At 39.2% G+C, this 26679-nt stretch overlaps 1 protein-coding gene across 7 annotated transcripts in view; it reads left to right on the top strand.

Moving 5' to 3' along the window:
• The window catches only part of PKHD1 (PKHD1 ciliary IPT domain containing fibrocystin/polyductin), a 433016-nt gene that overhangs the window by 69331 nt on the left and 337006 nt on the right, over positions 1–26679 (top strand). For all 7 annotated transcript variants that reach the window (XM_019734773.2, XM_074333064.1, XM_074333066.1 and 4 more), the window contains 3 exons: positions 1413–1556; positions 6960–7179; positions 13552–13702. In XM_019734773.2, the coding sequence (XP_019590332.2) occupies positions 1413–1556; positions 6960–7179; positions 13552–13702 (515 nt within the window). The remainder of the gene's footprint in view (positions 1–1412; positions 1557–6959; positions 7180–13551; positions 13703–26679) is intronic.

The raw sequence follows: 26679 nt of genomic DNA, 5'->3' as shown, positions 1-26679 counted from the left end.
CTTCATGCACTTGAGATAGCTCAAATTTGATTGTGATGCACAAAGTATACAGGAAATTATGGGAGCTGAACCTTAGACTGATGAAGTACTAGCCAAACATTTTTTTTTTTTCCAGACATTTTCTTAGAACAAATTTGTCTGGCTTCAGCTGGGTGGATTGCTACAAGGGTCAGAATTTTGGTCCCTGGTCTGTCAGTGACTTAGTTGGCTAACTTTCTAAGCCTCAGTTTCCTTATTTAATAAAGGGGTTTGGGCTGGATCATCTCTAGTTCCCCTTTGACTCTCTAAGATCCATCACTTTTATTTTGAGAAAGCAGGGGTATGAAATGTACCTTTAAGCCAAGTGTTACGCTTGAGTTTGTCAGGTGACTGTCTAAGTACCACCTAGACTTGATATGAAGGCAGTAGAAACAGGAACTCTATCTCAGTGTGGACTAGACATTGCCACATGCCACATATCTGAGTGTCTTAGTGATAGTTACCTTTATTGGTTCTCAGACCAAAGCAAAATCTGTGATTTGTTAAGAATTGTCATACATTTTACCCATCAGAGACAGGCACCCTCATACAGTGCTGATAGGAGTGTAAAATGGTGCAACATTATTTTGGAGAGAAATATGACAGTATTCATCAAAATTACAAGTTTACATTTCCCTTGACCTAGAAATTCCACTTCTAAGCATTTGCAACAGTTTTATTCAAATATGTGTACTGTTCATTGCATGTATTTGAATAAAATAGAGAGGATAAATAATAAAAGTATCAATCAATAGGAAAATAGCTAAATAGATTATGGCATAATCATATAATGGATCTAAGTAGCTATTAAAATGATGAGTTAGGCATAAGTCTATATATATATATATATATATATATATATATATATATATATATTTGGAAAAGTGTCTATACTATATCTTTAAAAACATATTCTTTTAAAGATATTATATCTTTAAAAACCATATTCTTGTAGAAGAATATGTATAGAGAGATCTCTTTGTATGAAAATACATATGCTTAGAAAATTCTGGAAGGATTTACAAACCACTCCATACATGGCTACCTCTGGGTAGTTAGATAGGTGATTAGGAAAACTTCTACTTTCATTTTATATTTTTTTGTATAAAAAATTTAACAACTATAAATAAGCATTACTTTTCCTTATAAAAATTATTATATTTTTAATAGATTGTTGAATATGATTGGCATCTGACGAACAAGGACTACAGCTCTGGAGGCTAGAGCTAAATGAGAGTAAACTGAGGGTATCAGGGACCTACAGCCAGTTGTATGGCGTCTGGAGGGCAGGAAAAGAATGATAGGCAGCAAAGAAGCATGCATTTGAATTTGGGGTTAAGTAAAGAAAGAGAGATTTGCCTCTATGATCGTGAACTTGTCGTTTTCTCGTAAAGGCTGCCTGGGTGGAAGACTTGTGCATGTGTTTGGAGCAGGATTTTCTCCAGGGAACATCTCAGCTGCTGTGTGTGGCGCTCCCTGCCAAGTCTTGGCTAACGCTACAGTGTCTGCCTTCAGCTGTTTGGTTCTTCCCCTGGATGGTCAGTAAAAATGTCATATTTTTTTCTTTGAAGAGTATACATGAAAACAATATTCTTTGGTTAACTCCATTTTTGTAATTAATGCTGTACCGATTCCTAATTTTACTATGTGTTCCTGGGGAAAGAATTTCTCTTCTCCCCATCTAAAATGGGACTTAGAATCAAGGACCACCGGTTTAAATGGTTCATCTCTTTTGTTATATTAATGGCAACAAAAAATTTATCACCTCTGTTCTTGATTGTAGTCCTATAATGATGGAGAAAGTAATTCTGGGTTCTGAATATTGGTTTCAAGGCTAGCTTTAGACACCGTGGAGAAAACAATCTCTTGGTCTTGTTCTGGGGTGGGGCTGCTGAAAACATCCGCTTACTGGAGGTCCTAGTGAAGGGATTAGATCATCAAGCTAGATTTCTCTTGCATATTTGCCTAATGTGTTCAGTGCTTGTATTCTTATTATAGGCAAAAGAGCCTATTGTCCTCTGATTCTGTAACATTCAGGTAATTATTTGAGCCCTTACTCAGTAAAACATTATGATCTCTCCCTGTTTTTAGTCTCTTAGAAAAGAAGGTGCGAAACTTTGATAGTGCCGTGATGGGGCTTTATAACACAGGATAATTACCCATTGAGCTTTAGAGAAAAAGACAAATCAAAGGGAAGAAATTGCCATTATTATTACAGGAACAGCATAGCCAGGTGCTTATCTTGTTTGCATAATCATAGATCTTGTACCTGTGTCCTTGAAAACCATTTGCACACATGCTTTCTGTACAATGCTTTAAGTTATATGCCTAACATGTGTTTGCAACTTGAATGTGGGTGAAGGATTTACAGGGTATCACTTCACCTGAGCTTGGACAAAAATTCCATAATGGATAATACTGTTGTGATGGTAGCTTACATTGGATTGTCTTGGACAAGAAGGAAGAGGAGGAGAAGGAGGGAGAGAAAGAGAAGGAGGAGAAACAATTCTTGTTTAAAATACTAGCAATGGAGTTCTATTATATTATCATCATATATAAGCAGAACATTGTGGAAGAGAGATGATTCCATTTAAAATTCCACAATAGGTAACCCAGTAAATTTAATGAAAAAGTTCCATAACAGAAAACTTAAGATACAGTAAAAGATTTAAGTCTAAGATGTTGTCTGTTTTCATTCTTCACTCTACCTCCTGTGCATAGAAGAGTGCTGCCCCAGTGTATGAGCAAAGTTAATGCTTGATGAAAGAATAACGAAGGAGTTAGGAAACCGGGGCAACAGAAAACCTAGACTCCACAATTAGGTTCTATTAGTTAACTAATACTCTACAGTTTTTTTTTTTTTTTTAAGGCTTACATATACACTGCTTAAATTAACTTTTTAAGCCTCTTATTATTTCAAGACAATTAATTTTAACTAGAAGGACAAGATAAAACTCTTGTAAAAACTGAGGTTTCAGGGTCAGTTAATTGTGGTATTGGAAGTTTGGTAACTCCTAGGAGTGGAATAATAGAAATTATTATATTTTAAAAGATTTGATTAAGTTTTAGAACAGGACTTCTTAACATTCTGTGATTTTTAAGAGGAAAGTTGGGAGCTGTAACTCTTACCATTGCCACTAGGTGTCACCAAACACTCATTGATTGTGCAAGAGCTGCTTGTTTAGCTTAGGGAAATGGATAATTAGACTTATTTTCCTTTTTCATTTTTTAAAAAAGTCTTTCAGTTATAGTGTCTAAAGATGGAGACGAACTGGTAAAAACCAGTTCCACTGGTTTGTTACTTAAGATCCTAGATGGTATTCAGGGATTCTATCAAACCCCTGAAATTGAATAAAACATTTTGAGTATATGGTTGTGTATTTTTTTCGTTTCTATGACGTTTGTCTCTAAAGGACATCAAATGATTGAAGGCAGTGCGTCTCACAAATTACTGGAAACCACTGATAATTCCCCTACTTTCAGAGAGGACTGCGTATAACTAATTTAGTTAAGATTATTATACTTTAAAAGATTTTTTTAGAGGATGATTTCACAGCAGCAACACTTAAAAGTGTTTCACAGTTGCCATGCTTAGAGAAATCCATCCTTTTGTTTAACTAACGCTCCCTTACTCTACTTTTTTCAGCCTTAATCAGCTGGCTGCCCTTTGGAAAACTGAATAATCTCAGTCCTTCTAATCCTGTGGTTCTCAGTGATAATACTATTGAGAATTATATTATTTTGAGAACTCTTGAGAATGTAATATTATTGTTATTATTTTTGCTGAAGCAGCAACAGCAGCATCACCTGGGAGTTTGTGAGAAATGTGAAGTCTTGGGACCTACTGAATCTGAAACTTTCCAACAAGTAAACATTTGGGTATATCTCTTCTGAGCCCTCTCTGAATTCTGACATTCTTTCCTAATTTGAAGCCCAAAACTAGGTAGCTCCTCTGTGTAAGCAAGTTCTGGCCATATTGGGTAGCATCATAAAATGCCTGCACATATGATATTAGGTTGGTGCAAAAGTAATTGCAGTTTAAAAGGTTAAAAATAATTGCAAAAACCTCAATAACTTTTGCACCAACCTAATAATCTGGTCTCATATTTGTTTTTTGTTTTTGTTTTCATTGTTTTAATTTTTATTGGGGGAAAATTGGGGAACAGTGTGTTTCTCCAGGGCCCATCAGCTCTAAGTCATTGTCCTTCTGTTTGGTTGTGGAGGGCGCAGCTCAGCTCCAAGTCCAGTTGCTGTTTTCAATCTTCGTTGCAGGGGGCACAGCCCACCATCCCTTGTGGAAATCGAACCGGCAACACTGTTGTTAAGAGCTCGCTCTCTAACCAACTGAGCCGCCCCTCTGGCAGCTCAGTGGCAGCTCGTTGTCTTCAATCTAGTTGTGGAGGGCGCAGCTCACTGGCCCATGTGGGAATCAAACCGGCAAACCTGTTGTTAAGAGCTCACACTCTAACCAACTGAGCCATCCGGCTGCCCCTCATATTTGTTTTTAAAATTACACTGCTGTCTTGCTGGTTTATAATCTCTGTTACCTATTATTCCAAGTTTTTTTTTTCTTTCTTTCTTTCTAACATGACTGTGCACAGCTGGACTGTCCTCATATTTATATGATTTCTTTATTTCTTCTGTGGTTTACTGCCTTACTATTTTCATTTGGTCTTTTGTTTATTTCTCTTAACTTCTCTAATTTGCTAAGGTCACTTTGAATTCTGACCCTTGCTTTGAGTTTTATTTCTTAGTTTGACTTTGTACAATGAAGAAAGCAATGCTTCACATTCTGGGATGCAGATGATAGCCTAGAACTCAAACTTTCCTAATTACTGTTTTGCTTGTTCTGATACCACAATACAAAAGTGTTTTCTTTTCATCAGTGGGGCGGGGGTGTTAAATGTGCCGTTCTAAAAAAGTTCTGCTGCTGCCTCTGGTGCCATCTATCTTTACCTTTCCCCAAAACTGTGCTTCTAACAACAAAAAGAGAATTTTACTTTTTCACATGATAGATTGCTAAAACATCCTGTTAGATTCAGCTAATACTTTGTGTTTATAAAATCAGCAAGACCTTTGATCTTTGGATTTCTTGCATTTATACCTTGAATTATACCACATGACTTTTTCATGGAAACTAACATTTCCATGAGGCATGAAAAGCTAAAGTGATTAAGGTCACACAGCTATTTAGTGGCAGAACCTTGAGTAAAATCCATGGATTCTGATCCCAGCCCTGGGTACTTTTCATAATCTACCTTGTCAGTTTGCATCTACCTAATCACCCATAATGAGTTCATTATTTTATAGGTGTTGAGCCTGTTTTTATTTGCCCTAGGGCTTACTAACTGGAAAGTTCTTATGTTTCATCTATCCATTTGAGAGTCTTACTTGTCAGACATGTTAATTGCTATAATTCATTTAGAACATATTCACAGAGAACCTACTGTGTGGCAGATGCTTTGGAATATGTAGCAGCAACAACAATTTGTGTGTGATTGAGTAACTGCAAACCCTCTCATATGTACTTATCTTATTTATCCTTTGCTGCATGCAGCACTGTGATGTAGGTAGGGCTTAGGTTCAAGCTCACAATATTTTCTTATTTCTCTTTTATTTTATTAAGGTTTTCAGACAGAACTGCTCCAATACCACCTCACATACAGACTTGTTTATCTTCCTGTTAAAGGTTACTGCCAGTCTGCCTTGTTGATGAATTTAACATTGTATCATCTCATGACCCATAAAGAAATGGCATAAGGGTCAAAGGGCTTCAAGTAATTGCCTTTCTTCTTTACAAAATGTTAATAGTCATAAATATATGAAAATTAAGAACTTCTTTTAATCAAGAGATCCCATAAAGAGAACAAAAAGCCTAGCCCCAAACCTGGAGAAGGTATCAGTAACCATGTAACCTCTACAGGATAAGTACCCAGAATATATAAGAAACACAAATCAAGAAGAAAAAGGCGAACATTCCAATAGAAAAAGAAAGGGCAAGTGACAGAAATAGGAATTTCATAGGAGAGGAAACATGAGTTATTACTAAACACATAAAAAGTTTGATCTAAAAAGTGTTGATGAAAACACAGTTTAAGGCCGCAATGAGATGGAATTGTATATGCACTGGACTGGCCAAAATTAACAGGCTGATACTCCTAAGTGCTGAAAACTTCGTGGAGTAATGGGAACTGATAAATATAGCCGGTAGGAATGTAACATGATACAACCACTTTGAAACCAATATGGCTCTGTCTTGTAAAGTTGATCTTGTACCTACCTTATAAATAAGCAATTTAAAAGCATATGCTCTAGAGAAAATTTTGTACATGTTTGTAGTAGCAAAAACTGGGAAATGTCCAAAAGTCCATTGGTAAGAAAAAAGATAAATATATTATTGTATGTTCATACAATGCAGTATTGAGCAACAGTAACATGTGATAACATGGATAATTCTTGGAAATATAATATTGAGTGAAAAAAATCAGGTCAAGGCTAATATGTATTCTATTTTATAAAATTTTAAAACAAAGGAAACCCAACGATCTCTTGTTTAGGAATACAAAGCCATGTGAGACAACTATTTTAAAAATGCAAGTGGTTGTTTCCGAGAAGGAGGACGGCGTTCTGAGAGGAGGCTGTTTCTGAGCACTTGGTGAAGAGTGTACAGATTCGAGAGCATCGCAACTCTTTTAGATCTTTCGTTGGCTGGTAGACTCACATGAAGTTTTCTTATTATAATAATTCATATTTTACAAAACATGTTACGTATAGTCTTCTGTATGTATTATGTGCACATAATACACTTTTTTTTTAAAAAGTAAATTGATTGTTTTCCTATTAGTCAAAGGACAACACGAGGACTTACATTTATGTAACAATGTGAGGCCTTCAGTTCTTTCCGTGGTTATTACCTAACCTCATGGTGATGTTTCCTGCAGTGTCTTTGGCTTCCCTGTGTGACCTGAAGCCTGAGGAGGAGAGCTGTGAAACCTCCAGCCCAACCCATGTGCAATGTGATTTGACTGTCACCGTGGGGACTCAGAGACTGCCTGACTCATGGCCTTACCTCTACATCTGTGAGGAAAGTATCCAATGCCACTTGGCACCAGATCACCAGACAGAGTCAGTCTTGCCATCATTCTCAGGCCTCTTCATCAGGTAACCCGGTTGTTGCCCTCCCTGCCCTTCCCCTAGAATGCATGGCCGATGGACTGGTGGAGGCAGAGGAACTAGAGGCTGGGAGGATGTGGGACCATTCCACTGTGGATTCCAGCCAGCCTGCATATCAAAGCATCTCCTGTCTTTTCAAGTGTTCAAGAGAACATCTGAAAAATCTGCCCAGTAAACAGGCTGCTTTGTTCTTGCTTAGATTTTAATATTTATCTTCTGATCCAAAGCAACATCTGGTGAATGCCAATGGGGAAAAAGATTAGACATTATGAAAAACAGAAGGCTCTTTTCCCCCTTTCCTTTTTCTTTTCTTTCCAAACAGATTCATAAGTATGAAAAAAAGTCATAGAGAAATCCAGCAGATTGTACAATGTTTATTCAAAGGAAGGGGGGATGCACAGGCAGAATTACTATAGGTCTAGGATTTAGAAGCCATAAGCTCATAAGCAGTCTTTGAACTTAAAAAACAAACAAATACCACTACTTTCCAGGTAAAACTCCCTTTTCTAAACAAATTTGAAAAAAAAAAAAAAGTATGACCACGTAACTCTGGATGGTCTTGATTTCCACAAGCATTTCTTTTCCAATGCAGTGTGATTTTTTTTTTTTTTCTTTCATGCTTAACATGGCCCTGCATCCTTCTTTACTTCTTATCAGGGTGGAGTGGTTATGTCTAATTATTTAATGAAGAGCTACTTTCCCATTAAAAATAAATAAATAAATAACTCAATAAGACCAATGACCCAGAATGAAAGAGATGACCAGTCCTTTTCATGGCAGTCTGACTTTTCGATATACTGAGACAGTGTGTGTATGTGTTTTAGTATGTTTGCCACCTGAGGTGTGTGTTTACCATGTTTCTCCGAAAATAAGACTGGGTCTTATATTAATTTTTGCTCCAAAAGTTGCATTAGGGTGTATTTTCAGGGGATGTCTTATTTTTTCATGTACAACAATCTACATTTATTCAAATACAGTCATGTCATCTTCTTGTGGAACATCGTCATAACATATTAAATGCGTCCGTCTGGCCAACGATCTTAACTGGGGCTTATTTTCGGAGTAGGTCTTATTTTCGGGGAAACTCGGTAGTCAGAGGAGCCTCACTCATCTGGTTGCTTTCTAGAAGGGCATGATGAGCCCTGTTCAGGTCACAGAGGAAATGGGGTCCTGGAGGTTATAGTCAGGTGAGACTGGATTTCAGAATTCATTGCTGCTGGGCACCAAGAAGTACATGTCAACTGTTCCTGGCTCTATGGCATTCATGGACTTTATGTAGATTTCCAAAACTCATCCCTTGGGGTTCTTCTGAGTCCTTCCTGTACACTCTAGGAGGTGGCAGAGGCTACTGACCCCATTAAAAGTTATGCCCTTATCTTCCTGGCAACAAATAAACACATTAAAAACAAAGAAAAACAACAAAAATGTTATGCCCTTACCTATGAATATCATTTCGAAGGTGCTACTCAATGTTTTGGATATTGAAGCAGGCAAACGTGGGTCTGTTTTCTTGAGTAAGAATGGAAGTAAGTGCCCTGTGAGTTAAAGAAACAAAGTTTAGACTCAGTGTTGAGTGTGAGGGAAACCAGTACTGCTCTTTACTGCCAATGAGAAGGTAAGTTACTAGTACAATCTATATAGGACACTTTGACAATATGTACTAATAACCTTATAATTCTTCATACTGAGGAGACCCAACAATTTTACTTCTAGGGTTTTATTTTTAAAAAGCAGTTAGAAATATGTAACAGTTATGAAAAACCATGTCCTTTGAAGTTTTAGGTATAATAAAAAAATGATATGAAATAAGTGTCGAATAATAAAGAATGCAAGCAAATGAAAATGTACTAAGAAACCTTTAAAAATCATGTAGAATATTTAAACCAAAGAGGGAAATGCTTACAATATATTGGGAAGTGAAAGGCACAGGTCATGAAATATTGTATCAATTTAATCCTAATAATATATGTATTTGTACACACATATGCTAGGTGAGGAGAAAAAGTTCTGGAAGGATGTTTTCTAAAATGTTGATAGTGCCTATTCCTAGGTGGCTGTAGTAATGATCATATTTATTTTTGTCATTGAGTTTTTAGGTATTTTTTTCAGTGAACATGTTCTAATTTAAAAACCAGAAAATATACTATAAATTATACAAGGGGCATTAAGAAAATCACGTGCCAAATGGCTAACCTTGGTTCCTCTTAAAATTATGTGTGTGAACCCAGAGAACTACCTTCAAGGATCTTTGCAAGGAACCCACTTCCATTACATGATTTATCCCCCTGCCAGCCACTGCCACTATGGATTTGATATAATTTGGCAAAGGTAGACATGTGTATCTATGCCAAAAATATGCTCAGTCCATCCATTCATCCATTCCTCCATCCTACCATCCAGCCCGTATTTATAAAGTCCCTACTATGTTCTGGGGACTGTGTCAGGAGCTGGTGACTCCATGGTGAATAAGGAAGCGAAAGCCAGGCAATTAAGACAATCGCATGTTGTGAGAAGGGCTATAACGTGATAGAAAATGATGGGGGCTACTTTACACAACTTGCTCAGAGGGCTTCTCTGAAGAAGTGTCCTTCATGCTGAGCTAAGGAGAAGAAGGCGTCACTACAATGAGTCAGGCAGTGGGGGTAGGAAATGCAAAGCACCCATCAAGTTTTATGATGTGTCAGGGGCCAGAAGGGTGGGAGGTAGAGTGAGAAGGGAGGAAGATGGCGTGAGGTGAGCTTGGGGAGCTATGTAAGGCCTTGAAGGCCATATCAAGGAGTTCCGATTCTAGTCTAAGAACAAATTAAGTATCTTTCCAAAGTCACACAGTCAAGCCTTCGTAGTGCCAGGACTGGAACCCAAGGCTCTGATGCACAGTGTACTTAGCATGACGCCATGACGTCAGCCTCCGTGATGAGAGCCTTCGCTGAGCTGTGTGCGTTCAATGAAATTTCAGAGCCCTAGGAAGCAATTGCAGGCTAAGTGAGGGAGACAGAATGACTGCAAGTGTTTTTATTGCCTGTCCTAGAGAGCACATTCAGAAAGATTACCTGCTTACTTTTGGGTCTCAGCAGACCAACTGAAAGAGGAATACATTAGGGGTCATGAACCTTAGGTCCTAGAACTCTTTGCTATCATTTGGACCAAAACTTTTTACCACATTCTCTCACAATAAATATTTGTGTGCGTGTGTGTGCATGTACACCCATATCACCTATATATCTATGTATCTCTCTATACACATATGTCTATATTTATATTTAAATCTGACCAACTGCACTACTCAATTTATAGGATTATTATGGAAGAAAACATGGAATAGTAGCTATTAAGAAACTTTGACATTTTGTAAATGTTAGACCATTTTTGATACCCTGGTGTTCTGCTAATTTTGATGATGGCTTTTTAATGAAAAAAATCTCTGGTAAGATAATCAGGGACAAATACAAAAAGAAATATGAGCTAAAGCTTATAAAGAAGTCTAAGCTAACAGAAAGGGGTTTTAACTCTTTCAGAGCAAGAAGAACAGGATTAGGGAGGACAGTGCATTGCTACAGACAAACAAAAGGAGGAAGAAGTCACTTACCCCATTTTACTTTAACCTTTGTTGACAAAGAGCCTAGAAAGGGCAGATGAAGGCTTGTTCACAGTATGGAAGCCCAAGACCAAGGAAGGTTATAAAGGAAGTTGGTGACTCCTTTCCTTGAGTTCAAGTTGGTATTCCAGATCACTCATGTACTGAGTACAGAAACCTTGCTTATTTAGTTGGTGATCTATTGCTGGTAATGAACGTGAGAGGAGGGCACACACAGTGAGAGGTGATGGGCAAATATTTCACTTGCCTAAAAAGGGAAAAAGGGTAATTCTGGAAATTTAGACAACTAAACTTGTGTTATCCTTGACAATATTCTAGAACGAATTATTAATCAGATGGTTTGTGAGCCTTCAGAAACAGAAGTAACTATCTGGGGACCGATTCACAAGGAACGTCATGGTGTGGTAAACCAACTTTATTTCCTTTCTGATGGATTTAAAAGTGATTTAAGGCAGAAATGTTGAGGAAGAGCTTCTTAAACTATTCTAAATACCCTCCGTACCCCTAGTAGCAAAAGGAAGTTTCTAGCTGCGAAGCTCAAAGTGGCGACACAAGCGTGAAGTTGCTTGGAAGTCAGGTGTTTTATTTAAAAAGTCCATGTGAATTTTGCATTCTATTTCATGATATTTCCATATTTATCTAAATATTATATTACATTTAAATTTAAAAGTTAAATTACTTTGCTTCTTCTTTCTGAATCTTTGAGTACAACTGACACTCCAGGAGCAAATGCTGTATTTATCCTGTGGCTTTGCCTACCCCCGGGATGATGGCTCAGCTAAATGGATTTATAGCTACGTTATAGGCTCCAGATTCAAAATGCATTTAAGCAGTGGGTCCACATCAGTGAGATGACATGTAACAATAATGAATGTAAATTCCCACATTTACATTTTAACAATAATACCACCAACACCACTACCACCAAGAACTATAACAAGAACTGCCTTTATCTGACACTTTAATGTGTGCCAGACTCTGTGCAAATCATTTTGTAGGCTTCATTGGGCTCCATCCCCTCAACACCTCTCTGTCACAGGCTCTCAATGATTAGGAACTCCATTTTATAAACATGGAAATGAAAGCGTAGATAGTTATGTATTCACAGTGTCCTATAGATGGTTAATTGTCTGCTCGGGGGACTCAAATCTAGCTGGTCTGCTTCCACATCTAACCTCTGCATGTTAATGCTTCTCCAAAAATCAGCTGAACAAATACAGCGTGGTGAAATCCTCAGGTAATTGGAGCTCTGAGACCAAGTTTACCCCATCTTAATTTAAGCATGGAGGCTACAAACCCAACACAGTGTTAGGTGCCATGAGAGGGAGGGCTCAGAGAAAGGGAGACCACAACCCCAATGGTCAGCCCAAACCATGTGTGTTCAGTTTTGAGTTGCGTGATGTTAAAATACTGGCAATCCACAGTAGGTCTTGAGGAGAGTGGGTATGGATGGCATGTCTTGGGTGGATAAGATGCTGGGAATATTTTAGCATACAGGAGATTAAGTAGCTATGGTAGTTATCCTGCTCATTATTTTTAGCAAATTGTGGGAGCAACCATTTTGACAATGATTTGAAAAAAGATGCTCTAGTTTGACATAATGTAGTTAGTTTCTCAAGCGGTGAACTTGTGCCCCCTCCATCACTCTTCCTGGTCTTCTCATGGGATCTGTCATCTTCATGGCTGATGTTCAATCAGCATCTCAAAACCTGAGAATACTGCTCTAGGAGACAGAACACCTAAGTTCTACTCTCAGAGCTGCCATACTTTAGTGTGTGACTTTATGCAAATCCCCTTTGGGTTACATTATTTTTTTACACCTCTATCTACTTTACTGGCTGAAATGAGATCATGCATATGAAATTGTTGAAAACTACAAAATATCATGCATTATTATTACTAATAATCTTTGAGTTAGTTGTAACAATGCCTAAAGCCAGGATTATTGTTGAATAAATATCACACCTGTTGGGGACCATATCCTGTAATATCCATGCTCTCATCTCCTCTAGACTGCATATTGTTAGACTTCCTGTAATGCTGTTTTTCATTTTAAATGCAGTCTGGCTTCTCTCCTTAAAGGAAGAGGACATTTAAAGTGAGTGGCTGGTAGTATAACTGGCACATATATCGAATCTCCTTAGTCTGGGCTGTTAAGTAAGTTTAATTAATTTACTAAGTTAATGTTCCACTGCTAGCAACAGAGCCTCATTGCCGTCAGCTGGGGAGAGGGAATTGAAAGCCTAAATGAGCTCATTTTTTCACAGTTGGAATTAGGGACCAGTTAGCCAGTTGTGTGGGTTTTCCAATTTCTCCATCTGCCCTGGGGGGGATTCAGGCAATTCACTCCCCCAACACTAAGTGTGAGTAAGAACAGGAAGAGGGAAGGGAAAAAGAAAAAAAAAACAAAAAAACCCTCTCCCCAACATTTGCTTCCATTTTTGGAACTGGAAGAATTGTTTGCACATTGCTTGTTAACTTGGACTTGGAGAAGCTTTTGCTAACGTTCTTCATAGATTTGGAAAAAGAGAAAGGCCTCGGTGAAAGATATTTACCATGTGCATTTTCATTGCAGGGTGTGCAGATAAAGGGAAAACAAATAAACAATAAAAGAATGGAAACAAAATTACAGAAATTTGCAAAATTTGACAAATGGTGGCCTGTAGTTGCCACAAGCTAATGGCTTGCAATGATTAATAAGAGTAAAAATAATTGCATTTCATTAAGATTGATGACACCCCATTTAACCTCCCCTCTCGTTTCAGCCCTAAAGTGGAAAGAGATGAAGTTCTCATCTATAATAGCTCCTGTAACATTACCATGGAAACTGAGGCAAAGATGGAGTGTGAGACGCCTAATCAGCCAATTACCGCCAAGATTACTGAGATACGGAAAAGCCGGGGCCAGAACACTCAGGTATAATCAAATCTTTTTTACAGACTGATTCAAACAGCTCAAATTAAATTTGTAATATTGTGTACATTAAAAAAACAATTTAGTCCAAATGGCAGCGATATATAATATTAAATGCTCTCAAACTCTGAGGAGCTGGTCTAATGCACAACATCTGAATTCATAGTTAACTATAGTTAATCATATATTTTCTCAAAAATAAATGAGTGCTGCCTGGGCTCTTTTAAAGCAAATTCTGAACAGATAATCTCGGCATTTTCTGTGTGCATGTTTAAAAGGGGCTTTCTGTGGTTTATTTCTTCATGAAATAAATGGCTCACAATTTAACCAAGCCTTTCTGGAGGGTTTCCAAATTACTCAGCCCTCCTCAGTTGGTGGGATGGCAGTGTTTGCTGGTCCATCCGGTTCATCTCTGTTCTGGGGAGAGCAGGAGGAAACCTCCAGCTTCTGAGGAAATTTCATGAAAATTAGAACTGAAAAGGACTGCAAGGGCATTTGGTCTAGCCTCTCTACCTCAGTTCATCTGTTTTGAAATCATCTGAACCACTCCCTTCAAATGGCTCTTCTAAGACGTGTTCTTGAAAGTTCCCAGTGAGAGATTCCACAGCCTCCCGAGGGATTTTCACGAGTTGAAATAAGAGGCTAAGGGCTCTTTGGAAATACATCAGGGCTCTTTTACAACTCTCCAGTCTTCTCATGGTACACATATAAAAAATAATATTTCTTGAGCACCTACCTACTCCCTTAGGTGCCTTTCTTGTTATGAAAGCAGTTCTCCGATTTTTCTCTTTCTGTCTCTTTCATTTGGAACAAACAGTTATTGGGTGCCTGTTATGTGCCACACCCTATACCAGATTTTCTTGTGAAAGCTGCTTCATTTAAACTTTCCGAATCCCAAGCTATCATTGCTATCTGAGGGACTTCACAAGTTACTTAACCCCTCTGTGCTTCAGTTTTCTCATCTGTAAAGTGGGGTAAGCATAGTAACCCCCTTAACAGGGTTGGTGTGAGGAGTCTAACTCGTGAGCCACCGAGAACTGCAGCTCACACAGCTTAAATGCCAAGTGTCAGCCATTGGCAGTGTTAGTTTGCTAGTAGCTGTGTTAGAACATGATACGATTATTTCTCTGTACTGCCTGCTGTTTTGACCAGATCACGTCACTTCTTAGATTTTTTTTTACTTTCTCACTACCTCAAAGACTAATTTTGAATTTGTTGAGGCTCAAATGCTAGTCATCTTTAAATATTTATGCAGTATGTGTATGTGTCTATTGAGTTCTAACCATGTTCAAGATCCTCTGCCGTACTCTGAAGGACATAAACCAAGAATGTGGAAAGAGACCCCACCTTTAGGGGATAGTAGGGGAGAAAGGCCATGTATGCAAGTAGGTAAGCTCCAAAGAGAGACACATAGAGTCAATTCATCACAGTTACATGGAAAGTTGGACCTCATCTAGACCAGCCCCCACATTTGAGAGTTAAGTTAACTGAGGTCAATAAAGAAAGGAGACCTGAAAAAGGTCACACAGTAGTAATTTGGTTTCATAGCCCAGGTGGCCATAAGTCCCTGTGGGGAAGTAAGCCATTTAATCTTTAGGAACCAGAGGGGCATGTCTGTCAAAAACTACTAGGCTAGTGACAGTGTCTAGGAGGTTCCAGTACTGGGATGTCTCATTACCCTATTGATGTAGGGAAGTTTAGTTTCCTGCTTGGGCCTGTGGACATGTCACCTATGTTAGGATTCACAATTGCCTAATCTGCGCCTGAGGCTGGGGAAAACCAGCACTGACAGGTGTTTAATTGGAACTAGCATCCAGGTCCCTAGCTCCAAGTACTATGGGAGCACCTTGGGAAACTAGTTCCATAGAATGTTAGTAAGTATTTTGTGACAAAAGGGTTCCAAAGTCAACTGCATTTGTGAAAGCTGGGTGAAACAAAGTTTCATATGTGTGTGTGTGTGTGTGTGTGTGTGTGTGTGTGTGTGTATTTCCAAAGGACTTTTGAGAGCATTTAATATGTGAACACGCAATGTGAATTGCTAAGAGAGAGCTACTATGTGAAGGTTATCCAAACTTGTTTGCCCATGGAACCCTTTATTCTCAGACTGTGCCTTGGGGCTGGTATCTGTCCTGCTGCCCTCACTTTGGGAAATGTTGCCCATCCCATGCTCTTCCTCCCATCTTAGAGTGGGGAATCAGAGGTGGGGAAGATTATCTTCAGATGGCGCACCTGTATGTAGAAGTCAACTGAATTCTGCAGAAGTAGGTGATTGTATCATGTCATGAAGAATGGGCAGGGTTCAGGCATTCAGGAGCACAGAGGAAAGGGATTTCAGTATGCACAAGACACTAAGACAAGGGCCCATGGGAATAGTGGAAAGAACATGATGTGTGTGAAGGGGACTAGTGAGTTGTAGGTTTGGGCAAGTAGTCTGGGATTGGATTATGATGGCAGGTTAATGCTTGGTCCTTGAATTCATCAGGTGACATGTCATCCTCGAGGAATCACTGTGTGCTTTACTACATTGATCTGGTTCTTGGGTGAGGATGCCTTGGGAAATCCAAGGGAGGCAGGTGAATCTTAACCAGGCAAGAGATAATTGCACTAGAGAAGTGGCAGAGGGAATGGAGAGGTGACCCACACAATAGTCAACACTTGACAACTTGTGTTAGACAAAGAGTTCAAAGATATGGAAAATTAAATGTGGTGAGAAAATTATGTGCTGACTTTCCAAAATGATCTTTTCAAATTTATGAAAAAAATTTGTGTCCATGCTGATGACTTCCAAACTATAATCTCCAGCCCAGAGCTCTCTCTCTTTCTCTCTCTCTTTCTCTCTCTCTCTTATTTTAAATTAAAGTTTATTGGGGTGACGATTGTTAGTAAAGTTACATAGATTTCAGGTGTACAATTCTGTAATACATCATCTATATATCACATTGCGTGTTCACCACCCAGAGTCAGTTCTCTTTCTATCACCATATATTGGATCCCCTTTACCCTCATCTCCCACCCCCCCCCCCTTACCCTCTGGTAACCACTGTGTCTATGAGTTTTTGTTTCTTCATTTGTTTGTCTTGTTCTTTTGTTGTTTTCAGTTTTATATCCCACATATCAGTGAAATCATTTAGTTCACGACTTTTTCTGTCTGACTTATTTCACCTAGGATTATAATCTCAAGATCCATCCATGTTGTAGCAAATAGTACTATTTCATCTTTTCTTATGGCAGAATAGTATTCCATTGTGTATATATACCACAACTTCTTTTTTTTTTTAATTTATTGGGGTGACAATTGTTAGTAAAATTACTTAGATTTCAGGTGTACAATTCTGTATCACATCATCTATAAATCTCATTGTGTGTTCACCACCCAGAGTCAGTTCTCCTTCCATCACCATATGTTTGAATACCGCAACTTCTTTATCCATTCGTCTATCAAAGGACACTTTGGTTGTTTCCATGTCTTGGCCACTGTAAATAAAGCTGCAATGAACTTTGGAGCACACATGTCTTTATGGATAAATGTTTTCAGACTTTTTGGGTAGATACCCAGGAGAGGGATTGCTGGGTTATATGGTAATTCTATTCGTAATTCTTTGAGGAACCTTCACACTGCCTTCCATAGCGGCTGCACCAATCAGCATTCCCACCAACGGTGTATGTTCACCATCACTAATCATCAGAGAAATGCAAATAAAAACCACAATGAGATAGCACCTCATGCCAGTCAGAATGGCTGTCATCAACAAGACAAATAGTAACAAGTGTCCCAGAGCTCTCTCTTGAGCTTGAGATTTCCGAACATCATGCCTACTCATATCATCGCTTGGATATCGACATGACATTTCTAATCGGACAGATTCTAAACTAACTCCTGATCTCCACTGCATCTTCTGCCACCCCTGCCATAGTCCTGAACTGAGGGGATGGCAGCTGGATCTTTTCAGTTGTTCAGCCATGGAGGCATCCTTGATCATCCAAATCCCACATCAGAACCACCAGGAAATTCTGTCAGCTGTGCCTTTAATCTGACTACTTTGCAGCAAGTCTGCTGCTACCACCACCACCATCACCTTTTACTGATTATTACAAAGCTCTCCCGCACTGGAATCCCTGCTCCCACCTTTGTCTCCTTTCAGTCTATTCTAATGGAGCCCCAATGATCCTTTCAAAACATGTCAGAAAATTTCACTCTTCTCAAAAACTTTCCAATGGCTCCCAAATTCTCTTGCAATAAAAGCCAGTTCTTACACTGACCTAAAGGGTCATTCTCTGTACCAACTCCCCTCTTCCAGTTCGTCTCCAGCTTCACCTCTTCCTCTGTCACCTTTACCTGCTCTGTTCCAGGCCCGCTGCCTCCTTGCTATTCCTGGGACATTCCAAACTTGCTCCCACACTGAAACCTTTGCATTTGCTGTCCCTTCTGTATAGAATGCTTTTTGTCCTCCTTTTTCAAGTAACTTTCCACTTTAAGTTTTCAGTGAAATGTTACTTCCTCTATGAAGTCCATCCTTACCACCCTATTTAAAATTACAACCCAGTGCTGTTTACTCCATAGATCATACTTGCAATTTCTGTTACTCTGTTCTGTTGTTGCCACAGTCCTTAGCACCTGCTAATACACTGCAGAAGGTCCTAATTTATTGTAAGCATTGTTTAGTGTCTGACTTTTCTTGCTAGAATATGATCTCCAAGAAGTAGAAATGTTTGCCTGCTTTGTTTACTGGTGTATCCCAAGTACTCAGAACAGAGCCTGAATCAATTGTACTAATGAATAACAATATACACACAAGTACAAGCAGTTAAAACAAGGCTTCTCCAATGTGATCCCCTGGAAATATTTTAAAGGATAAACACACACACGCACGTGCGCACACACATCCATTTGCACACAAAGATATTATTGTGTTATTGATATTGTTCTTCAACTTGTATTTTTAAAAAAACCTAATGGCACTCTAGGCTATAAGTTCCTCAAAAAGAGTAATACTACTATTTCCCAATGCTTAGAACTATGTCTAGTACACAGCAGATCTTGTTAAAAATATTGAATGGATGAATGGATTTATAATTGAATGAATATATTATGGCCATCTTTTCATTTAAGGCATGTCCATTTTTCTTTTCTTCAGAAGACATTGATTATATCTACTATATATCAGACACTGTGATACATTGAAATAAGAAAAAAGGTATTAGGAACAGAAAGTCTAAAAGAGTGCTAGAAAACATAATCAGGTGCCGTAAGACAACCAGAGGTTTTGAGGGATTTCTGAAGGGCAAGTAGCAGATCTGGTTGGAGAGGTAGAGAAACCACAGCAGAATAAACACATTGCAAAGCAAGTTTAGAGCAAACTGATATAGAGTGCAGCTCTGCTGTTCAATGGCGCTCTGAGACAAAGTCCAAGCTTAAGAGTCAGATAGGGCAGCTACTAGGGTAATAAATGAAAGGATTTCTCAGGGAACCCTGAGGGCAACATTTCCCCTCCTTGCTTTCCTTTCTTTTCTTCTGTCCCTGTGTCCACAAGGTGGTTGGATCTGTGGCTCTCAAGATAAAGTCTTAAGAGTAGCTCATAAAACAAAGAGGGATTGTTTGCTTTGGGACAGCAGATGGGTTTGGTACCTTATGGATGTTAAAGCCCATGTTAAACTCAGTCAAACCCAAGGTTGACTCTGGACCCCAGGACAGACTCAGGGAAGGAAGAAAGGATGGGGAAAGCAGTGTTCTCATTTCTGCCTCCAGGGACTTCCTTTCCTTTCACTCCACCCACCCAGATGTTTTACCCAGCAATTTCAGTTGTGATAACTTGAAGAGCTTTCTCTGAACATCTGATCTGCCATATCAGTGGGAAAGAAGTCTGAAACAATGCAAGTTACCTGGGAAATGATTTAAAACCATTCAGAATCCTATACCCAGTCAAATACTATTTGGAGTATGAACAAAATAGGCATATAAAATGCTCTACAAAATTCAGAAAGTTTATCATCCTGTGCACTCTCTGAAAAATGACGTACTCTGGTGAACTGCAAAATGAGTCAAAGAACGAAGATGAAATGGGATACAAGAAATAGTAATGAACAAAGAACCCGAAAAACAGCAAAAACACAGCAAGAATTGTCGAAAATGTGACCGTGAAACTTAATATAGCCAAGAATGGATTCTTAACCAAACAGAGGAACGAACCTCCTGTTTCAAGTAGGTATAATAAAAGAAGAACAAGAAATAGGGGCCTAAACCCCTCTTTGACAAAATGAGGAGACATTTGTGGTAAAAATACAACATGGTGTGAAGATGGAAAGTACATGGGGAATGACAAGTAAATTAATGAGGTGGAGGAAAGTCCAAATTAAGTTCCTGTTGAAGGGACATGTAGATAAAAAGCAAGACAATTTGCCCCACAGAACCCTAGAAAAGATTTTGATTTAGCGAAGTTTAGGTACCAGGATATGGATGTAAGGCAGGATGCTAAAAGGAAGGGTTTGTTTGAAATCCTCTGCAAAGAGGAGCTAGATCCCCAGAACACTACTGGCTGACCCAGTCCGACATCTATTCCTACCCTTCCCTGCAAGGAAGCAGAGGCACAATTTCTGTGCAAAGTGAATTAAGTTCGATAATTAGGTGCCTGATACCAAGCCCAGAGGAGAGAGGGACGGACAATAAAATTGATGTCTGAAGGATGAGTGTAAAGATGTGCTTATTCTTTAAAGAGTGCTCCTCCAACCCCCTAAGCCCAGTAAACTTTTTCCTCTGCCCGGCTCCAGAATCCTGGCAACCGTAGATACATGCCTTCCAGAAAAGAGACTGGCAGGTACTTTTCTGGAGAGATTAAACCAAAGTAAAGACCCACAGATTTTGACATTTATAAGCCTCACAAAGTCCCACTCACTTAGATTTTTATTGCACTGCTCTTAAATATACATGGACAGACTCCTGGTTTTGGCCATGAGAGGGCAATGCGTTGTGGACTTACCCTCCTGCCGTGGGTGATGACCAACTAAATCAAAATATAGTTTTGGCACTGGATGACAGGCACAAAGTTATGATCCTTGAGAGAGGGAAACACATGAGGAGAGGGGCTTTCTGTCTGGAAGCGCTATTCCAGACTCAGCACAGGGAAACGGAACCCAAGCAGAGAAGCTCATACAGGTGGCAGGTGTAGAAGCGGAGGTGGAGGTAGGAGGGATAGAAAAATGTCTAATGAAATATGGCCAAAATGTTTTTGAGTTTGATGAAAACTACCAACCCACAGATCTAAGAAGCTTCATGAATCCAAATCGGAGGAAACAGCAAGAGATCCACTACTGGAGTTCTCAATAATATTAAGACGTTAACATTACAATGTTAAGATGTCAGTTCTTCTAATTAAGAGGTCAATTCTACATTAATATTTAGAGTTAAAGCAATTCCAAAAAAATTCCAACAGGTATTTTCTTTCTTTCTTTTTTGGGTAGACATTTCCAGGTTGATTCCAAAATTTTATGGAATTGCAATGCATAGCCAAAATTACCTTGCAAAAGAAGAACACATTTTGAGGACTTACAATGCCTGATTTCAAGTCTTACAATAAGCGATGGTAATCAGTAGAAGGTTGACACAAGGTCTTGTTGGAAAGAAGGGTTCTACTGCTAAAAGTGTGTTTGAAAACTTAATGCAGTGCCTGGAACACGGGAGGAGAGAGACTGAAGGAAGGTATATTAAGGCATCTCAAAATGGGCTACAACCAGGAAGTTCTTAGTGATGTTTAGGCTGCAGGACAGTATGAGGGAGAAAAACCAGATACTGTGGGTTCTACACAGTAAGTGAGGAGCAATACATGGAGGCAGCTGGTATAGGTCACACGTAGGAAGAGAAAGGAAGGATGCACATAAGTATAGTGGGTGGGCAGCCCCTTCCTCGTTTTATACTCACTCTCATTAGTGTGAGGGATGGTTTCTTGTGTTCAAGGTGCTTTGGTTAAAGGTGTGGTCTTCAAGTGTGTTACTTGATTTGATGAGACAACGAATCCATACGTCGCTCATTCCATTTGTCTACAAAGTTGCTCTCAAACAATGCTGATGTTTGGCTGGTTAAATCACCACCATTTATTTTAGAAATATTTATATTTTTAAACGCATTTTGGTTCTCCAGTGCCTGAATTACTGTTAAAAAAGCAAAACCATACAGCTTATTTTAATTCAATCCCTATTTTTTGTTTAAGGAGATTCTCCTAGAAAAATGGGGCCATCCAGCGATGTGAAGAACTTTACATTGTCTTTATAATGTGTTTAGCTAGTAACAGGCTAATTTGAAACTGCTTTCCATTCCTCAATTGATTTTGTCCCTCCTATTATTGAAATCTAAAAACACTTCTCACTTTTGTCTCCTCCCCTCCCCTCCCCTCCCCTCCCCTCCCCTCCCCTCCCCTCCCCTCCCCTCCCCCCCTCCCTTCTCTTCCCCTCCGCTCCCCTCTCCTCTCTTCTGTTCCTCTCACCTCCCTTCTCTTCCCCTCCTCTCCCCTTTCCATCACCCCTGTCCTCTCTCCCCTCCTTTCCCCTCTCTCCCCACCCCTTCCCTTTTTTCCCTTTATCCTTTCCTTCCTTTTAAACTGCCTACATGGGTCCTGTGCCTGTATTTAGTCTGTGAAATGAGGCTCCTAATAAATACCACCTGTTGCCTACTGTGAGGGCAGGGGAGTTGAGAAGTCAGGTGTTTTCGTATCTGAAAGGGCCAGGTAGGCAGGTAGCAGAGACAAATAGGATACAGTGAACAGGACTCCTGGAGCCTGGCTTCTAGTTCAAGCAATGTCCCTGTGTGATTTGAGTGTGTGGCAAGTCACTTAACCTTTCAATTGATTAAGGTCAGTACTACGTGACTTCCAGCTTTGAGAGAAAAGAGGAAGACAGTGCATATAACAGTACAGCAGTAACAGGAACCCACAAGTCCAACAAAGGCGTTATGACATAGTAGTGAGGAGCTTGTGTTCTGGGATCAAACTAGGTTGGAGGCTGATCCTTCTACTTACTATATAATTTTGGGATTACACATTTAAAAAAGATAATACAACAGTTTGAATGCTCAACAGTTTGAACAGTTAAGGTGTTAAAATTGATGGCATTATTTTATTACGGTGTTTTATCATAACCAGAATTCGCTGTGTGAGGAGACTGCCCCTTTTTGAACCCAAGACATAGTATGCTTCTCTGTCTTGCTCTTCCTTTGAAAAAAGGGGATTCAGGCAGTGTTGAGCCTGTGTGCAGGCTTACATTCATCTGAACAAATGAAGTATGTCTCTCTATTTCTCAGGGGTTCTTTGTATTAAATGAATCTGTGATATCAGCCTGTTTTCTTCACACCAAGGTATGTGAACAGTAAATGAGGCTATGATTTTGAAGACTCTGTGTCACATTTTGGCCAAAAAACATTCTTATTCCTCATTATTATAGTATCATTGAGTAATTACTACGTTATCACACGTGAGTTTAAATTGTCTCAGGTACACTGTTCTTAATGTTTAACTTAAAATAGTAGTTTCTGTTCTCAGTGGAAAGCAGTGAGCTTTATTAGCCCTGTGAAAACAACTCTTATTAATGACAGGCAGAGGGCAGTCCCATTGGGACATGACATGATTATTTTCTTCCAAAGTACAGCTTCGTAAATTGGAGCTATCTTGGTCCAAATAAATACTGTGTGGAATTTTCTCAGTGAAAGCTAATGCAGAAATATGTGGGCTCATTTTGGGTCTGACTGTGGGAATGTAATGATCAGATTTCTTCGGAACCTTTCCACGTTTAGGACTTCAGTTAGCCCACAGACTGGCACGAGTGCTATGAAACTGCTTTGGGTGGTAAAACCATATTAGGGGTCTTTGGATTCTACAGGGACAGTGAGGCTTAGTGAATGAAGAACCAGAAATGTTCAAGTTAGTTTGTTTGCTGACTCCTTGGTCACCTTGGACAACTCAGTTTAGTAAACTCATGTCTCAATTTCTCCATTGGTGACGTGGAAGGATTATATGGAAATCCTTAGCAATGGAATGTGGAAACTGTGGTAGACAAATATATTACATTATCAGTAATTAATTCTTCACATGAGAGAAAAGTTTGCTTTTCAGAGATCCATTAGTTCATTTCCTGGAGACCTTATAGTAAATCACCACCTCCCTGAAGCCTGATAGAAATTTAAGAGCCATCCACTATGAGTAGGCTCTCTTCCCAGGCATGGAGGGTCCCAGGTGTGAAGGGTCTCAGATAGCAGTGGAATGGGTTCATAAATTAGATGGAGTTCTGGTGTGTGTGCGTGTGTGTGGTGGGAGGGTGGCAGTAATGGTGTAGTGTATTTGTGTTGGGAGAAGGAGCAGTATGAGTTTCATAAGTGTTTGGATATGTGGTTTCTTATTAGACATGTTAAACATTTTTCATTTTGCTAAAGCTATGAAATGGTAGCAGTTTTGAGTCTAACACATACAGCATTTCTATTGGAGATAGCACATAACCATTTCAGTGTTGAACTACAACAGGAAATTCAGTTAATTTGGAAAACTTGGATTTTCTCCCCCATGATGTCCTCTTTTAAATCTTGTTTGCTTAGCCTCTCATCTTTTTCTCTAAGGTCCTTGCCATAACTTCCACTAGACTGAGGTCGGCTATCTCTTCAAAGAGCAGCAGTATTGCCCCTAAAGTGTACATCTTTGTGAGAGAAGCTTGGGCAGCCTTGACTAGATAGCTGCAGTAGCAGCTGGAACCCTATGGGTGAAGAAATCTGGGTAAAAGTGAATAAGAAGGAACATCTCATTTGGATGAGGGAGAATGCTGTTGTTTAAACATTGATGGGCTTATGGAAAATAACTTCATCAATTCAAACATTCAGCTCAGAGAGAAAGAACTCCCTTTTCTCAGGTGGTTGTTTTTGAGAAGAGAAGGGGAACCAGAAGGAGAGAAGCAGGGCTGTTGGGTAGAATTAAGAGAGTGTTGAACCAGTTTTTGATAAAAACTTACTCAGAGATGAAGATTCTCTTTATGGTATTATCGTTTGTACGGGTGGATTCACGTTAGCTTGTTACTGAGTCTGTAGAATGGTTCAGGCATAGGCTTTCCTGCATAAGTTTTGAAATTCCTGCTTCTTTTCCTACTGGCTCATTCTAGTTTTGAGGGGACTCAACTGATACCATTGGGCAAGTCAAGGGAGAGTGCACATGCCCTACTCTGCTTAATGGCTCATTGAGTTACTGTCTTTCTGCCATCTTCCTGGATTACTCTAACCACTGGTAGGATGGTTAGACAGGACCTCTTCTGGCCCTGGCTGTTCTTGGCTAAAGTTAATTGATGGTAGGGTACTGGCAGGATGTTGATAGAAAAAGGGCTTACCCCAACAATGGTTCAGGGCGTCTCTTGGGCTGCCCTTTTCTTTTTGCCTTTTTCTAAGAAAAGTTAAAGTTTATTGGGGTGACAATGGTTAGTAAAGTTACATAGGTTTCAAGTGTACAATTCTGTAGTACATCATCTATATATCACATTGTGTGTTCAGCACCCGGAGTCAGTTCTCCTTCCATCACCATATATTTGACCCCATTTACCACACCCTCTCCTCTTACCCTCTGGTAACCACTAAACTATTATCTGTATCTATGAGTTTTTGTTTCTTTATTTGTTTATCTTTTTTCTTTTCTTTCTTTCAGTTTTATATCGCACATGTGAGTGAAATCATATGGTTCTCTACTTTTTCTGTCTGACTTATTTCACTTAGCACAATAATCTCAAGATACATCTATTTTGTTGAAAATGGCACTATTTCATCTTTTCTTATGGCAGAATAGTATTTCCTTGTGTATATATAGAACACCTTCTTTATCATCTGGCTTCCCTTTTCTATGGATGCAACATAAATGCAAGTCAAGGGAAGAATGTATGGATGAGGGAAGCTTTTCCATAAAATATACACCAAGAGATCATCTTAGCTACTCCCAAATGAAGGAAATGTAGGAGAAAAGGAAATGAAGGAGAAAGGAAACATATAGAAGCAAACAAACAAAAACAAGAAACAAGAAAGTCATGTCCTGATTCTTTTGATTTGCCAAAGGAACCTCGGGCTTTTCTAAGGTATGATAATCACTGCACTAGTTTGCCAGATTCTCCTCTTGATGGGAGATACAGATATAACACAGAAGGAATCATTGTAAAGAATTTCCTTACTTCCAATTAAGTGTTAGTAATCTCCTCGTGTTAATGGATATTTAACTGATTTCTCAGAACTGTTGCTCTCTTTTCACTAAGAGAATATACAGAATTTCTGCAGTTAGTCCTTCTCCAATATCTAATTCTCACCTATTTTGAGCACAAGGACATCCCCACCCTTTAAAAGTTGGGTTGGCCACGTGACTTGCTTAGAATGTGGGTGGAAGCGTTCGATTTCAAGGGCTTGACTCTCCAGCCCTCTCTTGTCCTTTGTCATGATGACTAAATGACCAAGAGTATGGGGTTAATTTATAGAGGACAGATGTTCTATCCTGGAGAGTTGCCAGCAGTTGTGAGCAAGAAATAAACATTTATTGTGTTGTGTCCATGGGGATTTGGGGTTGTTACTGCACATAATCTGTGACTAGATAGTGATAATCTAAATAGTGACTAATGATACAATCTTTAACCTTTAGTCATGTGGCTAGTCCACTATATTTTGCCTGGTATCTTTAATTCTTCTCTATGAGTCCACATGGAATCATGACCTGGTTTATGTTCTTGGTGGCAGGATGACAAGCTGGACTAGGAGACGGGACAATTAGGCAGACATTGAGGACTGATGGGATTTAGTGAGGATAATACCGGCCTCTTTCCGTACTCTGGTTTCCCACTTTACTCCACTCTCATTGGCTATGTGATTCATTCTCACCCACAGTCCTCACGTCCTGTAGTTCCTCTGTGGAATTTTGTGTTGCTAAGAAATTAATCACCTTCTTTTGCAGTGTTGTTGCATATTGTGAGAGTTTGTGGGAAGACATGACTAT

Source organism: Rhinolophus sinicus, linkage group LG05 (genome assembly GCF_036562045.2).
Source record: "Rhinolophus sinicus isolate RSC01 linkage group LG05, ASM3656204v1, whole genome shotgun sequence".
In the NCBI taxonomy this organism is placed as follows: domain Eukaryota; kingdom Metazoa; phylum Chordata; class Mammalia; order Chiroptera; family Rhinolophidae; genus Rhinolophus; species Rhinolophus sinicus.
This window is presented reverse-complemented; position numbering and strand designations above follow the sequence as displayed.